Below are 20,016 nucleotides of genomic sequence, written 5' to 3'. Positions count from 1 at the left end.
CTTGTAAATTTGTTTGTTCATGTCTTGTTGTCACGGGTACGCTGGCGACTACGCCGCTCTGTTCGGCACTGTCAGTCTTGTGTGTAAAGCGCTTTGAGTTGCACTCTGTGCATGTTAAATGCGCAATACAAATAAAAATGAATTGACTTGACTTGACTCGACTCTAAGTGAATCCTAAGAGCTTAATGTGTACAACCAACCTGAACAGGAGTAAAATGTTTGAATGTGGTGTGTTTTAAAACAGCCATGTTGTTACCCACCCATTACATTTTCAAGGGCCCAGAGACTCATTTAGCTAGACACACCAATCCAACACCATTCACTACATTTCCTGTGATCACTGGGAGTCAAATAATTGTGTTTTAAGCTAAATATGAGACCTTCATCAAACCTTGAATCCAAAACTGACCATGACCTTTTCAGTACTTTAAAAGGCATGGACTTCCAGCCTCGTGAACATTCAGCCTTGACCTCAAACAGATGAACCTCCGTCCCTTCACTTACACTCCTCAAGTCATGAACTCTCGGTGGCTCCGAGATCTCTCGGCCCCCCGGTGGCTCCGTGTCCACCGCGGTGTCTCGTCTCGGAGCCTCCGCAGTCTCACGGAGGCCTGACGTCTCCCCCACCGAGAGGAGAGGTCAGTGGTTGTTTTTTGGTGCGGAGGCGAGGGTGGACCGTAAATTAAAATCCCATACGTCGGGCGTCAGGAGGGTCACGGGTGCACCATACGTTACACTGTGGCTGAAAGGATGACACCCAATAAGCCTAAGTAGACCGATGGCCATCCTCACCACACCCCAACCCCCCCACCCCCCCATCCCAGCCACCGGCCAGCCACATCGATCCTTGTGCACTCTGTTGATAATCGCCTTATTTTCAATTTCGCCCGCCTCGGTCCTTAAAACGGCGGAATGTGTCTAAATACGAGGACGTGGGGGCCGTGGTGGGCCCAGCGCCGGGCTGAGAAACTATACCCTGACCTCTGCACGGTTCAGCCCAGCCGGCTTCATTTTAATTAAAAATCTTTCACTCCGACAAGAGTTATGGAAGTCCCAACTGGAAAAGAGTTGGCGGTTGCATGAATGAATTACGGCGCAGCCAAAACCCAGCAAGGACATAAATATCAGGAAAAGCCTTCGCTACCGTGAGTCTATCTAAACAAAAGTCCTCGCTTCGCCGGCTGGCTTGCTACTCTTCCAGCATGTGAGTGTGTGTGTGTGTGTGTGTGTGTGTGTGTGTGTGCGCGTGTGTGTGTATAAATGTGTAGCCAAGATCAGGTTGGCAGGGGACTGCGTCCATTTTTCGATTACTAGAACAGAGAGTAAAGATTTGTACAGTAGACGGCTCCCCACTTTCAATTTTCCCTTTTTTCTTCACTAGAATAGACAAATGACCTTGGCAGGACACGATACAAGTCTGAAATATTATGAAGATACATTCCAAAAATATGAATATTAACATACATTCTGAAGATGAATATGGATATCGACATTTCCTGTCAAACTTGCTAAACATTACGCTCCAATGTAACTTTCCAAAATCATCGCACAACTAAGTCATACAGTGGACTGAACAGTTTCTTACTTCTCAGTAAAAGCAAAAGCAAATTCAAGCTTTACCAAATTGGCATTGCTGTCAGTAAATGGATAATGGTCTACATTAGAATCTACAGCCTTTTACACAGCCTTGTAGACATTTTAAAAATCATTTTCAAAAGTGAGGTTTCACCACCGGTGACCAGTGTGAGCGCTAGTGCAAAGGTGACAGTGTGGCATTATAAAGTTGCCTTCGCCTTGTGTATTACCAAAGTCTTTTTAAAGCAAGTCACGTCACTCGGCAGCCATATTGGCCATGGGGTCGGGCAGCGACTTTGACCGGAACAAGACCAGGCTCTATCTAAATGAATGGGGAGAGAGCTGGATGTCCATGTTCCGAGGTGTAAGAGACATAAAAATCACATGTTTGAAATCGCGATGAAATTCTGACTAAAATCGCTGAAAAGGTTTGGTGGTTTTGTATCAAATTAACGCTTAAAAAGCCTTTTTCTTACTGGTAATTTTGGACTGCGCATGCTCTATTCTTCAGGACGCAGCTTTCAAAAAGCGTGACCGCCAAGGATCGGCCAAATGATTGGAGCAACGGCACTGGAAGAGGCGGGACGTGCAAACCATAGCCAACCGGTGTAAACAACCGCCATCTTTCGCGTAACGAAGTTACCCCATGCTTTTCAATGGGCGATTTTTCCAGTGCAGTGTCTCCTCATATATAAGTGTCTCTGGTATTACTCTGTCAAGTGGACAAATAGCTGCCGGCGTTAGTGGCTAATGATTTAGAGTAGTGTGGCGCGTGTGTGTGTGTGTGTGTGTGTGTGTGTGTGTGTGTGTGTGTGTGTGTGTGTGTGTGTGTGTGTGTGTGTGTGTGTGTGTGTGTGCGCGTGTGTGCATTAAAAATTACCCATTGAAAAAGAGGTTACAGATGAAGGAGGGGCCAGGGCCAAAGGTGCAGCATATAGCACCAACAGTTGTCAGCCACACAAAGGGGCCGGCCGGCCGAGGCAATCTCATATTGCTGCCGAGAAACTCCATCTTTAACGAGCTCACGCCGATTCACGCGCAAGCTGGGGGAGGTGGGCGGGGGGGGGGGGGGGGGGGGGGCTGGTGGTGGCGGGACACACACTCTCTCTGTCACGAAAGGGCTCCAGAGGGGTGATGTCACCACCACCCCCACCCGCCCCCAAACCCCACCCCCACACCCCCACCCTAGTGTCACTGAACTCTATTACTGTTTACATTTCCACACCCATTTATTTGTCCACAGGCAGGGGTGAAACGCAGACACACAGACAGAGAGCAGACAACGGGGAGCATCATCTCATGATGATTTGAAATGAGTGGAGGAAGGTGGTGTGTGTGTGTGTGTGTGTGTGTGTGGGGGGTTATCTGATTAAATGAAATGACAGGAAAATAAAATGCAGAGGGGGGGGGGGGGGGACTGTGGCACGGATGAAAAAAGATAAAAAAATAAATAAAGCTGTCGCTCTTGTTTTTCAGACGTGTCTTTTAGTGTGATCATCCACGCGCTGACATTTATAAGTGCCAAAGGCTGCACTTAAGAATGGGTTGAGAGCGCTCTTCACAGATTACACTGCTGCTGAGCAGGTGCCGGATTGGTGGCATTAGGTGCAAAGCAGCCTAAGTGAATGTTTTGAATGTTTCTGGATCGTACACACTTAGGATGAAATGATGCCTGTCAGCAAGCGAAAGAATTCAAAGTCCAATGATTGTGCACGTGTGTGTGAGTGAGTGGGAAACTGGAGAGTGCAGGTGTCTGTATGTTCTTATCTGTCTCTGTGCATATACACCACAGTGACTGTCATGAGAAGGAGTGTGCAGCGCAAGTGCTTGAGGGTGTGCATTTAGGAGTGTGGGAAGACAAGCATGTGTGTGTGTGTGTGTGTGTGTGTGTGTGTGTTGAAGGATGGCGGTGTTGGGGGATACTTACCACCTCCTCGTCGGACAGCTCTCGCCCCTGGATGCTGCTGCTCTCCCGCACTGCCTGCTGGTGGCCCTTGCCCTTGGTGTGGCTGAACAGGTGCACCTCGGACGTGATCTGGACACACACACACACACACACACACACGTCATGGCAGAGAAGACAAGAGACAGACACAAAAGCATGGAGGCCAGGAGCCCCATGGGGACCGGCTGAGGGGAAACATATCAAAGCATGTCACAGGACAGCAGAGTCGAGAGATTTCCCCTCCGCACCATGAATGAAAACATTCCTTCTATTGTGTCTACAGACAGTCTCTCTTGCAGTTTGTCATCACAAGCTAAAACTTCAAACAGGGAGTTCTGATTTTTTCACAACATATCCTGCCATGGCCTCCCATCCTAGTCTGGTTTTCACCATATTAAACTCGATCTTTTAAGATTGAACATTAGTCTGGGGAGGCTGCGCTTTGTTTCTACTGCACAAGAGGCGCGTGATCAATGAGCATCATTCAAATGACTCCGTACGCTTGGATACTAGTCCTTCAACCAATCAGACCAATGATCTGGTGCGTCTTTTGGATGAGCTAGTTTCTGATTGGAGCCAAAGGTTCTGGCAGTAAACAGAGGAGATAGATCTGCTGGTTTCCAGCCTGAGCTGCCGGGCGAAATTCTAATTCCCCGGAAGTTCAGGCAAGGTTCAACCAGCCTACTCCCATCCTAAAAAGACAAAGAAACTTTACAGAGTTAAACAGAACCTTCCAGTCTCGAAGCTTAGCATAAAATAGCATTTGACCCATGTTTTCATCGCATTTCATCTTTTTTTTTTAACCTTACTTTACTTTAACTACAAGCTTCTTACAAGCAAATGGAATCCAATGACAGGCTCAGAGCATCTCCATCTCAATGGCAACAACTCTCTTCTTCAGTGCTGGTGCTCGCCTCATGTGTGCGAAGCCAGACACTTTAAAAAAACGCTGACCTTCCCAGCGTGCGGTGAGCCGTGCCTCCGGGTCAAAGAGCCACAGGACGGGGCATTGTCCTCGGCGGAGAGAGGGCCGCAGACTCAGGTGACAGGACATATGCTGAGAACCAGAGATGCTATTCAGCCGCTACGGCTCCGCTCGCAGCTACAGAGGACGAGGCGCCTCGGGCGCATAAAAGAGTCGGCACATGAAAGTGACCAGCGCGACAGTATCCGACACGACAGAGTAGATGCTTACGAAGTGTGTGAGACAGTCCTACGGTAACATGAACTAAACGGGACTCATTGAGGAAGTGGTACAGTCTTTTGATGCCATTGGACATTAAGCATCTACAGTTAAAAAGTCTCTGCGCCTTATCCTCCAGCACGTTTACCATTCACGCAAGTCTTGGGTTGTGTCTCACGGGCACGTCCCTCTGAAGCCCCAAACACACTAAAAGGCCACAAGATGGCTGACATTAAAAGGCTCAAGCAAGCCAGGGTTGCTGTCCTGCGCCGGCTTCTGCACACAAACACGGCCGTGTCGAGAGAAGGGTGCATTGTTTTCTCTCCCCTGGACCCAAGCTCGGGTGGGGAGAGGCATGGCCCGCGCTCTAACGTGATTAAATAGAGTGCTTCCCGCTGACCTAAAGATGATCGCTGGTGTCACTCACTGGCCAAGGTCATCTGACATTTCTAACAAGATTTCGTCCCCTCATGCCACCCCACCCCCACAACTCAACAGTGCACACACACACACACACACACACACACACACACACAGACAAGCATCACCACCAAGCCTCACTCATGTACACCCCCACCCCCCCCCCACACACACACACACACCCTCCCAGAGGCCTTAATCGGATGACAGTCTGAAGCTCCAAGGTGTCTCACCCTCGTGGCAGTGAAAGCCGTGGCCAGTGCTGATAAATGGGACTAAAGATTTGTAGCCTGTCATTACGCAAAAGAATGCAAGGGAGTAAATAAATAAATAAATATATAAACAAGAAGGGCATAATCACGGCCGGCTATAAATCTGGGCCCCGGGGTTCATGTTTAATGAATGCCGTTAAATCCTCATTTAAATGCATTCTCTTCTAAAAATCCTCTGAATCACCTTCCAGTCAGCGTTTTTATGTGTGATTCCTGCCAAGCCACAGAGGGTGGAGAAACACCAAGTGCTAGGCAGTGTGTGCCAGTCTGAAACGCCGGTGCCCACTGGCAATGTTTGATTCCGGTGACATCCGGCTGTTTACAGTCCACACAGTCAAAATATGACAAAATGTGCTATGGAATTGAATACATCAAAAAGGTGTATTTCCTCCATAGCTAGTGAGCATGGAACCTGATATAGCACAACAGAGTTAAATGTTTCCGCCATGCGGACCTCACACATCTGTGTGGCATGGCAGAGGACACTAGAAATGTGTTCAAATTCTTTGAGCAGAGACGAACATTTGCGGCGACCATGTTTTCTTTGAACACTTACATTTGAATGATTTGGTGCAAACATTCCATTTTTCAACTTCTACTTGGTCCAGCAACCCTTGTAAGTTGACGGAGAACTACCCGCCCTCAGACTGTTTGTGGCGAACTCAAAGTCAAACAGAAAACTGTTTGCGCAAAACGCTCACGAACGCCGGCCGATGTTTGCGAATTTAAACGCACCTCGGTCGTGTGTGTTTAACCGAGCGGCTGAGCGAGTGTGTGAGTGAGTGAGTGAGTGCAGGTAGAGTACGCACCACGACGTTACACAGGGAGCACTGCTTCTTGCGCTCGTACGGCGTCAGCTTGGGGGCGTAGTCCGTGTTGGCGTGACGACCGCTGCTGAGCTCGGCGGCTTTCTCCTTCCTCTGCTCGATCTGCTCCATGTGCCGACGACTACTCTCATCGTGCTGGAGGGACAGAGAGAGGGAGAGAGAGCAGGAGAGAGAGAGAAAGAGGGAGAGAGAGGAGAGAGTCAGAGAGAGTGAGAGATATAGAGATAGAGAGAGAGATAGAGAGAGAGAGAGAGAGATAGATCGAGAGATAGATAGATAGATAGATAGAAATAGAGAGACAGAGAGAGTAGAAGGCGGAAGGACAAAAAAAAGAGGAAACAAATGAGGATAAGCACAAAGGAATAAAAAGAAGCAGAGACAGGACAAGGATATTAAAAAATGTGGTGCGATGGATGTCCGCGGTGGGATTGTTTTCGTCAAGCAATTCATCTTGAGGTGTCACTGGTGGGACTGTGCAGTGCAGTGCGGTGCTTTGCTCCCTCTCCTCTCCTCCCAGCTCACCTTCATCTGGATCTTCTTCTGCAGCTCCTCCATGGCCTCCTGCTGAGCAGCACTCAGGGCTGCCAGACGCTCCTCACGGTCTCTAGATGGACAACACATACACACACACACACACACACACACACACACACACACACACACACACACACACACACACACACACACACACACACACACACACACACACACACACACACACACACACACACACACACACACACACACACACACACACACACACACACACACACACACACACACACACACACACACACACACACACACACACACACACACACACACACACACACACACACACACAATGACTTGACGACCCAGTACGCGAGCAAATTGAGCAATATTCTATTGTGATAACGGTTTGGCTTCAAACTGTTTACAGGGGGGGGGGGGGGGGAATTATGAATAAAACCTCTCGTCAAATTAATCAAACCTCCAGTCATCTAATCCTCTCTAGCAAGAATCGGGAGATAGAACGAGACTTTATTATCTGCCAATTATCCTCCACGGCCAGCAATTTTTCCCTGACGTCAGTAAAACACACCTCATTTCTCACTCCAACTCTCCATGGGTTTGTCTGCGTACTCTGTACTCAACCCCCCTTCCACCAACAACAATCCCATCAGCCCCTGTGTCCTTCCTCCCTTGTCTGCTGACACAGGCTCCAGTGGCCTGGCTAGAGAGGCGGGGGGGGGGGGGGGGGGGACTGGCCGAGATGGGAGCGGAGAGGGAGAGGGAGAGGAAGAGGAAGAGGGAGAGACTGACTGACTGACTGACTGAGGGAGAGCATGAACTGTTGTAAGGTGAGGAGAGGTGCAATGGGCTTAAGGTTGAATCAGGCAAAGTTCGCTGAAGGCCCAAGACTCTGCTGCTGCTGAAGGAGGAGGAGGAAGAGGAGGAGGAGGAGGAGGAGGAGGTGATGTGAGTGTACTTGTGTGACTGATGTTACAGGACAGTGTACAGTACAAAACGACTTTAGAAGCCAAACCAATATACATTTTTTGTGTACATTTAAGGATGCTCCCGGTCCTCTCTAGTATGAGACTGAGACTGTGTGTGTGTGTGTGTGTGTGTGTGTGTGTGTGTGTGTGTGTGTGTGTGTGTGTGTGTGTGTGCGTGTGTCTAACCTTGCTCTCTCCCTTGCAGCGTCCTCCCTGGCCTTCTCCTTCTCCTGGCGTTGCTGTTCAATCCGCGCCTCCTGCTCGCGCCTCCTCACCAGCAGCTCCTCCAGACGGGCCTGCCGCTCTGCCTCCAAAGCTCTCTTACGCTCCTGAGGACACACACACACACACACACACACACACACACACACACACACACACACACACACAGGCAAAAAACACTGCGCTTAAATATGCTGCATACTAAGGGTTTCACAGCTACTGATTTTTTACTATTACTAAAACTATACGTTTTTCAATAGTTATCGACATATAAACTTTATTACAGGCTCTAGACTCAACAGCAAAACATACAACATTAAAATAAATAGATACATAAACACATACAAACATACTCTGATTCATGAGAGTCTTACAAATCTATAGGTGAGAGTCTCACCTATACAAATGTTTCCACAAATATCATGATACCTGACCAAGCTGCACCTGGGGCTTGTGAACATCATTATAATACAGTTTTGAGACTCATCAAGTCGGAAACAGGAACATAAACATTAGCTTGCCTGTACAGTGCTTAGCCTTGAGTCACAAAAGAGCTAGTCCACAAGTTATTATGTACAACGTTGGTGCCAACATTACTGCTAGCACTCCTGTTGACCGCTCCTGTTTCACCTTTAGATGGTTATCCACAGCAGACATATTCTTATTGTTCTTAATAAGCGCTTCCATTCATAATAACGTCTAACCCATTCAGCCATTCTCCACTTTTTGTTTGTCCAGAACTAGTTCACTGACGATTTTAACAGTCGACTAGCCGAATCCTTGAGTGGTGGAAGACAGCTGGAGCGCGTACTGTACCTGCACGGCCTCGTCGCGGGCCTGCTTCTCCTCCTGCCGCCGCTGGCGCTCCTCCTGGAGCTCGTTGAGCCGCTGCTCGTACTCGTTGAGCTTGGCCAGCACGTCGTGCCGCTTGTTCTGGGCCTCCAGCGTGTTGATGAAGGCAATCTCATTCACCTGCACACAGCCAGCCATGGAGCGCTTACAACAAAGCCCGTTTCCTCACAAACAACTGCACATTTAGGTGACTTGTTACTTATTACTTTTCATTCAGAGGACATGTCAAACTTGAGAGAGTATTGAGAGTAGTCTTGCACCAGGTGATTAGTATTTGGCATTTAACAGCCCAGTCACTATTACATTACATTAGATTACATTGCATTTGGCTGACACTTTTTAACAAAAGCAACTTACAACGTGGTAAAAACATTTCTACGTTTTTAAGAGCAACTCTAACTACAGTTTTACATCAATAAACAAGAACCACAATGAGTGCATCAACATTGAGTGCAACTGTCCGTAGCGGGAGACCAGTTGACCCATAGCTAGCCTAGATGTGAAGGTGAAAGGGATGAGACAGCCTCTCATCACATAACTATTTCTTCTTTGAACCCAGGTCCCAATGGGCTCTTGGTTCAGAACCGCTTGCACCACAGCACCCCCCACGTAACTGTCTCTTAGACAATGTGCTGCGGCATCTAGACTTGTCTGGAGCTCTCAGCCCCTACCTTGGCCTCCTCCTCCTGGGCCTTCTTCACTATGGCCTGCAGCTGCAGCTCACGCTTGAACTCTGCATGGAGCAGCTTCTCCTCCATCATCCTCCTCCGCTGGTCCAGCAGCTCCTCCTTCCACTTCCTCACCTCCTTCTCCTGAGAGAGAGAGAGAGAGAGAGAGAGAGAGAGAGAGAGAAAGAGAAGGGGAGAGAGAGAGAGAGAGTGGGGGGGCGAGGGGTGAGGGAGGTGAGTTGAAGACAGAAGGACAAAGAGAATTGGAGAGTTAGATGTAGGAAAACATTAACGTGGTGTACAATGGTTGTACTCAAGATGAATCATAACACTGATCACCCCTCTGACGACAAAACATATGGATCCATAAGAGCAGAACCCTCCTCTGTGTATTTTCATTATTAACACAGTGTTTTTTTAATGGACTTGGAGAGAGCCTGGAGAAGAAAACTAAGCCCAGGGTGGACATAGGGAGCTGAAGACGCCAGATCCACAGCCACAGCAGGTATAGGCTGGGAAAAGAGCTTTCAAGGATTTTTTATAATGATCTCACTTTTTTTTTTTTTTATTAAAAAAGCTGTCCTCAGGTTGCTTTCTCAGTCAGAAATGGGGTTCCTGGATCACAACACCCCTGCGCTAGGTACAAGAACGGTTCTACAGTAAATCTCTCTCTCTGGACTGGATCTGGTATGGAGGTGCTGTGAAGGGGTGAAAAGAGTGTTCTCCAGGCTCTCTCCAAGTCCATTAAAAAAACACTGTGTTAATAATGAAAATACACAGAGGAGGGTTCTGCTCTGCTCTTGTCTCAGTGGGATGGATCCCTGCTCACCCTCTCCAGAAGCTTCTGCAGCTTGTGTGTCTTCTCCTCTCGCAGTTTGTCCCGAAGTTGCTGGGCTTTCAGCTGTTTCTCCTCGTGCTTCTTCTTGGACTCGGCAATAGTCCTACGGGACAAAACAAAAGGCTTTAAGGTAAAGTCCTTGTACCTGGGGAATGTCAGTTGATATTTCAGTCCAACAGCCAATCAAATACACCCCTCCCTTCCATGGCTGTGTGATGCGGCAAGAAACCTTGAACCCAAAACCTTCATTGCATCAATCTAACCCAATGTCTTCCTTGGGAAGGAAATGAATGAATTCTACCCGAAGTGCGATCCAGGGATCTATCTTGGAGAGCTTGCAGTGAAGAACAGCCTCGGGGGACAAAAACAACACATCCTCCTCTTTAAAAAAATCTTTTCTGACCAGTTATTTTTACTTAGAAAGCACATCTGAACTAACCTTGGCATCCCGTCACTATGGCTTATACTGATATATTTACTATACCCTCTTAACTACTGTCCAATTGTGCCCTGCCAGGTTACAAAGCTTGAAAAAGTAACATCTGAATTGTTTGAAATTGTCCATGGTTCCTTACGAGATACGTGTGGGTGTGGCGTGGTGTGGCGTGGCGTGGCATGACTGGGCAGACCACAGACAAAAGCAGTCCACCGTCTCCCACCCCAGCGGCCTCCTGGAGTACCGTCCTCCCGCGCATTGAGTTTCCTCTCCGCCTCGGCCACATGTCACAGACGCTTAGCTCGCAGCCCACAGGAAAGAGGGCCCTGTCAGAATCTCCCCTCTTCTTACAATCTAACGGTCATCTGACCAAACAGATCCCCTCAGAGATAGCACGGGATGAGGTCCTCATCTGGCCCTGATCTGGCCCTGGTCTGGCATGAGTCGGCGGGCCTTTGGCCAGACTCAGCTGTTATCTGATGAGGGACCAGCTCGACGAAGGTAGCAAGAATGCAGTGGTGACATCTGCTTAATACTATTTAGGGAAGAGCATTTTTCCCAAAAGATAAAGCTGAAGGGATATGATGGACGACGTGAGTCAGGCCTCTGCACTGTAACCCAACAGGTGTTGAGAGAGAAAGAGAAAGAGAGCGAGAGAGAAAGACAGAGAGAGAGAGAGAGGAGGGAGAGAGAGAGCTGTGAGTCTGAGTGTGAGAGAGAGTGAGAGAGAGAGTAAGAGAGAGAGAGAGAGAAGGAGAGGGAGAGGGAGAGGGAGAGATAGAGTAAGAGAAAGAGAGAGAGAGAAAGAGAAAGAGAACGAGAGAGAGTAAGAGAGAGAGAGAGGGAGAAGGAGAGGGAGAGGGAGAGATAGAGTAAGAGAGAGAGAGAGAGAGTGAGAGAGAGAGAGAGAGAGAGAGAGAGAGAGAGGGAGAGAGGGAGATAGAGAGAGCGGTTTATAAATGAACAGTGCTTATGGAAGGCCAAGGAGATATAAATAGGAGAGGAGGGTCTCGTTGCCCTGAAGATTACTGAGGTTGCAGTGTGATGAATGGCTGGAGGGAGTGGGTCTGTGTGTTTGTGTATGCCAGCAGGTCTGTGTGTGTGAGGATGAGATATGTCTATATGTGTAAGTGTGTATGTGTGTGAGTGTGTGTGAGAAATGTATGCGAGATGTGTCTGCATGTGCATGGAAGCAAGATACTGTGTCAGTGAGAGTGAGATAAATGTGGCCAGTGTGTGTGTGTGTGTGTGTGTGTGTGTGTGTGTGTGTGTTTGTATATGCATCTCGGAGTGAAGTTTTTTGTAAGACTGAGTGCATGTGCATGCAAATGTGTATGTGTGTTTGTGTGCATATCAGTACATGAAACCCAGTGTGTGTGTGTGTGTGTGTGTGTGTATGTCTCTGTCTCTGTGAGTGTGTGTGTGTGTGTGTGTGTGTGTGCGCGTGTGTATATATCAGTACATGAGACCCAGTGTGTGTCTCTGTCTCTGTGTCTATGTCTATGTCTATGTCTATGTCTATGTCTATGTCTATGTCTATGTCTATGTCTATGTCTGTGTGTATCTGTGTCTGTGTCTGTGTCTGTGTCTGTGTGTGTGTGTGTGTGTGTGTATGTGTGTGTGTGTGTGTGTGTGAATTAGACCTTTTGCGTGAGGGCGAAGAGAGCTTCTCGTGCATGTGAATGCCATGGCCTGGGGGCCGGGCCGGCTCCTCCTCCACCATGTCTCCCCACGATGTGCTCTGCCTCCAGGCTTCCCGCGCTACACACACACACACACACACACACACACACACAGGGAGCCAGAGAGTAAGATGAGCATTCCAACACACACACACACAGACACACAGAGTCAGGAAATGATAAAACACAAAACAGCTGTACCATCGTAGTCCGCCAGCATCTCGCTCCAGTCCAGGTTGAGTCCACAGCCTCCGCAGCCAATGCCGGTCTGCACAAACACAAGAGTGACAGCTCAGCTCAGCTCAGCTCAGCCCTCTCCCTTCCAGCTAGCTGTGGGCTGATGGGGCTGTGAGTGGCAGGACATTATTGCAGCTCACCGGAGCTCATACAGTTACAACTGCACAACATCACGAGTACAAACTCTTGTCAGAAGTCAATTTTTCCTTTCGCAAATGCTAGCAGTACAAAGGCAGAAGGCCTTGAGGGTATTTTGGTCTCCGGCGAGTACCGTGAAAATAACCGTGTGATTGATGAAGTGAAAGCGCGGCGCTCGTTTGGACGTACGGAGAAGTCGTTGTCGGTCTCCAGCTCGCTGTTCTCGGCCTGGATCTCCCGCGTGAGCTGCTCCTCCTCGGCGATGGCGCTGGCGATGGCCTCCTCGTTGGCCTTCTCCAGCCGGTCGGCCAGCTCCTCCTTCTTGGCCAGCACCTCGGCCATGGACTGCGGCTGCGGACGACCCACCCACAGGACTCAAGTTAGTCAAAAACTGCCCCTGATGCCCCGCTGGCTGCCAGCTTAGGGGTCACAGGTCAGAGGTCAAAGGTCAAGGCTCATTTTGGGTGGGTTAAGCTAAGACCTCCTGGATATCAGCCGAGTCTGGAACTGATCCGGATCCTGATCTGAATCCAGATCCTGATCCGGATTAGGGCCAGACCGTTCAGCTACGAGGTGGAACTGGTGTCAGGGCAGCTAAGGGTAACTAGTTCCTAGCATAATGAGGAATTCAGCAGGAGTGTTGAGTCGGTTGCACTGTTGGCAAACTTGTTGACAAACAACCACAAAAACTTGGAACAAATGAAAATACAAAACAGCATGCCACCAGTACAGAGCAAAATCTCACAACAAGCACAGAGCAACCAAACTCACCACTTCTCCCAAATTCACCGCTCAATCACTAAGCTTTCCATGTAAATTTTTCAACTGAAGTCTTTTTCCATTTAGATCAGTGTGTTGTCATATCCCATGCATGTGGTCTAGTGACTAATGTCTTTGCACACGTGCTAACCTGGTCTCTTGTACCAGTTTGGCTGAAGATTAAAGCCATGACAATGAATGCTAAAACTACATTTAAATGAGTGAATTTGAGTAAAACCATAGCAAACGCATAGCACAAACTGCATACACACAGCACATCACCAAACGCCAGCGAGAGCCGTGTGTGTGTGTGTGTGTGAGAGGGCAGCGATGGCGGCACACTCAGCAGCCATGCATCTCACACACGCTCAGTCACTATGAGGATGAGGAGGAGAGGATGCCAGGCCGAAGGGCCCCGCCCGACACACACCTCACTGACCTCGGCACGGACACACGCCGGTACGGTCAGGTGCGGCCCCTCACACCTCGGGTCAGGGACAACGCTTACGCAAGTCCTGAAATCAAACAGCCCTCACTGGTCAGCTGCTGTTGAGGGCCGTTGTGTGTACGCTAAGGTGACGTCAGGGGGGAACGTGTGCTGACTAGCGTGAAGAAATAAAAGGGCAACAACGCACTAAACTGCTTTTCACTATTAAATAACATATGCAACAATCACATTGTGTTCAATGGTGGCAGCATCTTACTATTCAGAGGTGGCTACTGGACAGTGGGTCAGCAACTGGTGAAGCAGTGAGTGGAATGTGTGTAGAGCAGTGTGTAGCTTTAGAACAGTGTGTGTGTGTGTGTGTGTGTGTGTGTGTGTGTGTGTGTGTGTGTGTGTGTGTGTGTGTGTGCGTGCGTGAGTGCGAGTGGGTATGTGTGTGTGTGAGAGTGTGAGCTTGAGCATGAGCGTGTGAGTGTGTGAGTGTGTGAGTGTGTTTGTATGGAGATCAGGTCACTAACTGGCTTTCTGGTTTCTACTACTTGCTCTACATGCTGCTTTTTTCTACAGCTGAACGAGTCTAATGAGACAGAGGTTTCTCTCAACACTAGGAGCCTGCACTGGAGTCTAAACACACCGAGCTTTATCGCAGTCACCCCACGAGGTGTCTGCCACCACCCCCAACTCCCCACCCTCCCTGGCTCTCTCCCTCTCTCTCTCTCTTTCTTTCTCTCGCTCTCTCTCCCTCCCTCTCTCACACAGGTCTGTTTGATGTGAGCCAAGACAGCCAGGCCCCCAACATCCTCACCCCAACTCTAACCCCCCTAAGACCATTCAAAACGAATCCATCTCTATATTTAAAGACATAACTCCTGAACGCGGGCTACGGCGCCATCATGAGATCTATGACAGAGGCCAAGTGAGAAGCGGTGTGTGTGTGTGAGAGTAGACTGTGTGTGTGTGTGTGTGTGTGTGTGTGTGTGTGTGTGTGTGTGTGTGTGCGCGCAGAGGGTGTTTGACCTTCATTAACCCCTAGCATGCTGGCTCTGGTAGCTCCGTCTCCCCGACATGACAGAGATGGAGGTGTGTGTGAAAAATGAATCCCTGGCCGTGCTGCTAAGTAGCCCGCGGACAACTGGCCTGGTCATTTCTAACACACGATGGCCATGCGAGACCGGACGTGCCGTCTCAGAATGACCCCACAGGGTCCTCAGCTCCACAAATATGGCCCCAAATACCGTATTGTGGAGAGACTGTCACAACTGACGAAAAACTGTAGACAGCTGTAAAATACACCAGGGTCATTCCACGTCAGTTCAACCAGAGCGTACGCACTTGCATCTCAAAACGTTCTGAAAAAAATACCATGTGTACCTACGTATGTTACCCAATGTCCCCAGTGAGACTACCGCTACTACTGAAGACATCTCTAGGACAGTGAAAACGCCTGGCCTCTGCTCATGCACTGTATGTGCACCACAACATAACCCAACTCTCTCCTGAACCTCAATCTGATATAATAGAGGGATACTGTCTGAAAGTAGCTCTCAGATGTTGACCATGTGCATGTTGTATCCCCGAAATCTACTATTGCTTGGATCTGTTGAATTGTAATGTGTGTGTGTGTGTGTGTGTATGTGTGTGTGTGTGTGAGGGTGGGGGGTGGGGGGGTGTATGGTTATGTCTGTACAGGGGAACCCATAATGGCTGGGGAGTTTGTTTAGACGGGGCAGTGGTTTGGCTTGCAGTAGTGTAGGGCAGTGTTGCGGGTGGTGGTGGTGCTGGTGGTGGTGGTGGTGTGGGTGGTGGTGGTGGTGGGCTGGGTTGGTGGGTGGGTGGGGGCTGTAGACCCCGCGTCTCTCAGCACTCACGGTGGAAAGCTCTGTGGGGTCCAGCACACTCTCCAGTTTCAACACCGCCAGGGGAGTCTGCCACGATGCTGCCGCAGCAGATGGTGCCGTGCCCTCCTGCTCCGCCGCCGTCACCCGGACCACCCCCACCCCCACGCCCTCCCCCAGAGCCCCCACCTCCTCCGGGGGCCCCTGCCCAACCTGACCCTCCTCCGCTGGGGCCGGGTCGGGCAGGAGAGGGGGTACCGGAGGAGGAGGGGGGGAGGGGGGAGCGTCAGGAGGAGGGTCTGGGGGTGACTCTGGAGCTAAGGCCGTAGTGGCCGGCTCAGCGGACGAGGACTGGGTCTGAGTTTGGGCCGGGGTTTGGGCAGGATCTGCCTTGCTCGGGTCGGAGGAGGGCTGGGGGGGGTCGGAGGGGGGGTCAGGGGGTGGCGTCGCCTCCTCGCAGGGTGCAGTGACACACTGCTCCTGGTCCTGTGCACTGTCGCAGGGGGGCTACACCATCACACAGAAACAACACACACACACACACACACGGAGATATACACACAACACACACAAAACACACACCATATTACATGCATCGTCATCACAACACTGCAATGCATCCCAACACACTCAATGGAAACACTCTCAAGCCAACATCACTGGAGTACCATGAATACCAAACTGAGATTACAAGGCATGCTGGGAGATTATGCAGCAACATGCCTGATGCATGATGGGACAGTTGATGGAATGAAACAACAACAAAGCAAAACACTTCACATTATGCAAACAAACAACAAACAAACAAAATAAAGACATGCAAATTTCATATGAAAAACAGCCCCAGCACACCCACACACTATTCTATTCTATTCTATTCTATTCACACACACACACACCCACACACACACCCACACAAAACACACACACACACACACACACCGATCCCGAGGAGGGTCCGTTGTGGGACACACTGCGTGCATGTATATTTCATGAGGATACATCTGATATTTCTGTCTCTGGAATCTCACGATACATGTACAAAAATCAATGCTGGCAAAGCCGATATCCCCCCCACCACCGGCAGCCCACCCACCCCCCCACCCCGCTCCTGTCCCCCCGGGGCCCGCTGGTCTGGGCTGCATGTCTGTTCCTACAGCCGGGCCAAAACAAAAACACTGTGGCAGATAAGACACTCTTATGTTACCATAACCCTGCGATCCGTTCTGACGGCTGGGGGGCCGTGCATAATTCATGGGTGGGGCAGGGGGGGTAGCTGTGTTGTGATCTGCAACGTGTGTGTGTGTGTGTGTGTGTGTGTGTTGGGTTGGGTCAGTTTCTCCCCAGCTGGCCTGACGTCAGTACCTCGATGACGGGCGCCTTCTCGTTGTCGTTGTCGGGGTGGCGGGGGAGCGGCTGGTCCGGTTTCCCGGGCTGCTGGTTGGACAGGCCGGCCGGGTCTTTGTCCTGGGGGCTGCGGCCCGGCGGGGCCCGGCTCTGGTTCTGGTTCTCCTTGTCGCTGTCGTCCTTCGGGCTGACCTGGGCCACCACGGGGGTCACCTTGGCCACGATGGCGGCCGAGCGAGGCCTGGCGGGACGCCCGCGCTGCACCGTCTCCCAGCCCTCAGCGTCTTTCTTTCCTGTGAGCGACACACACACACACACACACACACACACACACACATTCACACACACGTAAAACAGCAACACAGATGCAGTAAGAAAACACATATCATCAAATATGCATCACTAGTGCATTTAACCCATAATGATAAGAATGTTTCACCACACAATTCTACAGTACTACTCCAGATCTACACAAAACACTTCCTGATGGAGCCTGAACCTGGGGGGGGGCTATATTCATCAGAATCAGGTATCTATGGCAACTGATGTCCAGCGTCTGTACCCTGTGGAGGGATGATTAGCATTGCAAAGCAGTGAGCAGGTGGTGTTCGCGGGACCAGCGGAGGTGTGTGTGTGGCTGTGGGGCTCACCTTGCTTCTCTGCAGCGCAGGTGACGCTCTGGCCGGAGATGGGGAGGGACTGGGACGACTTGACCCGGTCAGCCCAGCTCAGACCCGTGTGGGACAGACGGGCCAGTGTCGGAGGGGGACCCCTGTGGGAGTCACACACACACACACACACTTGAGTGTCAAGGCTTCTGCACAGTATGTTGAATGATGAAACACAGCTGCTGGGTTAACAGTAAAGACCCACTGCCTATTCTAGTACAGAGTTCTACACACACACACACACACAAACACACACACACACACACACTTCCTCAACCTGCACAGACGACTGTACATTGACTCAAACAGTGCAACCCAACACAAGCGAGCGGCGTCCATCTCTCTCACTGGAGGCCGTGAGCGTGCAGCAGCAGAGGGCTAGAGGGCGGCTCCTAACTGACTGTGACAGGCTGGTGAGTCTGGATCGAGCATGTCACAAACACACGTCCACCTACATCTGACAGTTCCTCCTCCTCTCTCTTTCTCTCTCTCTTCCTCCCTCCCTCCCTCCCTCCCTCCCTCCCCCCTTTCTCTTTATCTCTCTCTCCCTCTCTATCTACTGTATCTATCTCTCTCTCTCTCCCTCTCTCCCTCTGTCTCTCTCCTCCTCCTCCTCCTCCTCCTCCTCCTCCTCTCTCCCTGCCTGCCTGCCTGTGCGCCGGATATCTCGGGGCAAACGGGCCCTCCATCTTGATCAATATCCATTTCCTGCGGCATCCGATTACAGAGTAATGCAGATATTGAGCCCATGCTTCAGCAGTCTTTAACCACACTTAGCATCTGCATCTGCACCCGCTCCACCCGCTCCGCCTGCCTGCCCTGCCTGGGCCACGTGGAAGCCAGGGCCGCGGAGAGAGAGATGGAGTGGGAGAGGAAAAAATCACATTAGAACTAACGCTTCACAGTAGGAGATCGAAAGCCACACACACACACACACACAGACACACACACACACATCTAGTTACTCCACCGCCAGACACACACACATACACACACACACACACACACAATCTAGTCACCCCACCGCCAGACAATACAGCCCATTGTGAAACGGTAGTCTGGGCTTGTGGCGTATCATATCTTCTATTGATTCCTTAATTTAGGCATTCAAAGCCCTGGTAATCTAATGAGCAATTGTGTTTCCTTTACGCTACCAGTAAAGGCTAATGGCTGGAGACGAAAACAAGCGTTAATGTGGATGGGAGTGAGAGTGTTATCGCAGACAGCATTAATGGCTTAAGGAAACAAGCCGTCACATCCACTTTTAGTGAGCCTCGTGCTGAAGTAGGCTGTGTGCGTGTGTGTGTGTGTGTGTGTGTCGGTGTCTCAAATTGGCATGTGAAATCCATAGCAAAAAACACCATGATGTCATGTCAAAGACCCCCACAGAAGGGTATGTTATGTGCGGTCAGCACTTGGGATTTGTCAATTAGCACAACTGGTGAGGACTGAACAAAAATACTGACTGGGCCTCGCAGTGCGAACGTTTAGCAACAAGCTGTTGATATGGTGACCACTCCGGGGCGGCTGGCATGAGGGGCACAATGTGGCCCGGGTGGACGTACCCGAAGTTGAGGGAGCGCCGGGCATTGGGCGAGGGCACCATGCGGTCAGCAGAGGGGCTGGGCATGACGTGACGACCAGGGGACATCTTGCGGACCTCCCAGGCCAATGACGTGGGTCTGGAGGCAAAGGTTAAATATTTAACAGCATTTCACATACAAGTTTCAAAAAGCTAAATTATTTGATACAGTTATTTTTAAAAAATGTGTTTACAAGAGAAAAATACAATAAATCAGAATATGACAACAAGAACACACTACAAAAGGTGGAAATCCAAAACGCAGAATCTGCTTGTTGGTATCCTGTTTTTCATTTCCCAATGATGGTGTTGTATTTGGTTGCAAAAAAAGCACTATTCAAACAAAAGGTTCAGGTTTAAGGCGATCAATACCAACAGTCTGTTTTGAAAAACGTACAAATTGGGCAGCAACTTAAAAGCTTGGACTTTTTTTGTTTGTTTAATACCTTAATCAATTTACGGGTGTTGTGGCCATTCAGTCATTCACTTAAAGAGGGAGCCAATACCCAGCCAGATCACCTTGAATTACAGCCTTGGCCATTGATCGGCACCGCGTGAGACCAGAGATGCCACTTCCCCTACTGGGGGTGGTGGTGGTGTGTGT

General features: G+C 50.0%; 1 protein-coding gene across 2 annotated transcripts in view; it reads right to left on the bottom strand.

Annotated features, from left to right (window-relative positions):
- The window catches only part of scaper (S-phase cyclin A-associated protein in the ER), a 107,399-nt gene that overhangs the window by 66,437 nt on the left and 20,946 nt on the right, over positions 1 to 20,016 (bottom strand). For both annotated transcript variants that reach the window (XM_062547067.1, XM_062547069.1), the window contains exons 6-18: positions 19,396 to 19,512; positions 17,813 to 17,934; positions 17,181 to 17,455; positions 12,966 to 13,127; positions 12,603 to 12,669; positions 12,363 to 12,480; positions 10,275 to 10,386; positions 9,449 to 9,589; positions 8,742 to 8,897; positions 7,890 to 8,032; positions 6,745 to 6,826; positions 6,205 to 6,357; positions 3,503 to 3,610 (exon numbers count right to left, since the gene is read on the bottom strand). In XM_062547067.1, coding sequence (XP_062403051.1) covers positions 3,503 to 3,610; positions 6,205 to 6,357; positions 6,745 to 6,826; positions 7,890 to 8,032; positions 8,742 to 8,897; positions 9,449 to 9,589; positions 10,275 to 10,386; positions 12,363 to 12,480; positions 12,603 to 12,669; positions 12,966 to 13,127; positions 17,181 to 17,455; positions 17,813 to 17,934; positions 19,396 to 19,512 — 1,756 coding nt within the window. The remainder of the gene's footprint in view (positions 1 to 3,502; positions 3,611 to 6,204; positions 6,358 to 6,744; positions 6,827 to 7,889; positions 8,033 to 8,741; positions 8,898 to 9,448; positions 9,590 to 10,274; positions 10,387 to 12,362; positions 12,481 to 12,602; positions 12,670 to 12,965; positions 13,128 to 17,180; positions 17,456 to 17,812; positions 17,935 to 19,395; positions 19,513 to 20,016) is intronic.

The sequence above is a fragment of the Sardina pilchardus genome, chromosome 10 (genome assembly GCF_963854185.1).
Source record: "Sardina pilchardus chromosome 10, fSarPil1.1, whole genome shotgun sequence".
NCBI classification, from domain to species: domain Eukaryota; kingdom Metazoa; phylum Chordata; class Actinopteri; order Clupeiformes; family Clupeidae; genus Sardina; species Sardina pilchardus.
This window is presented reverse-complemented; position numbering and strand designations above follow the sequence as displayed.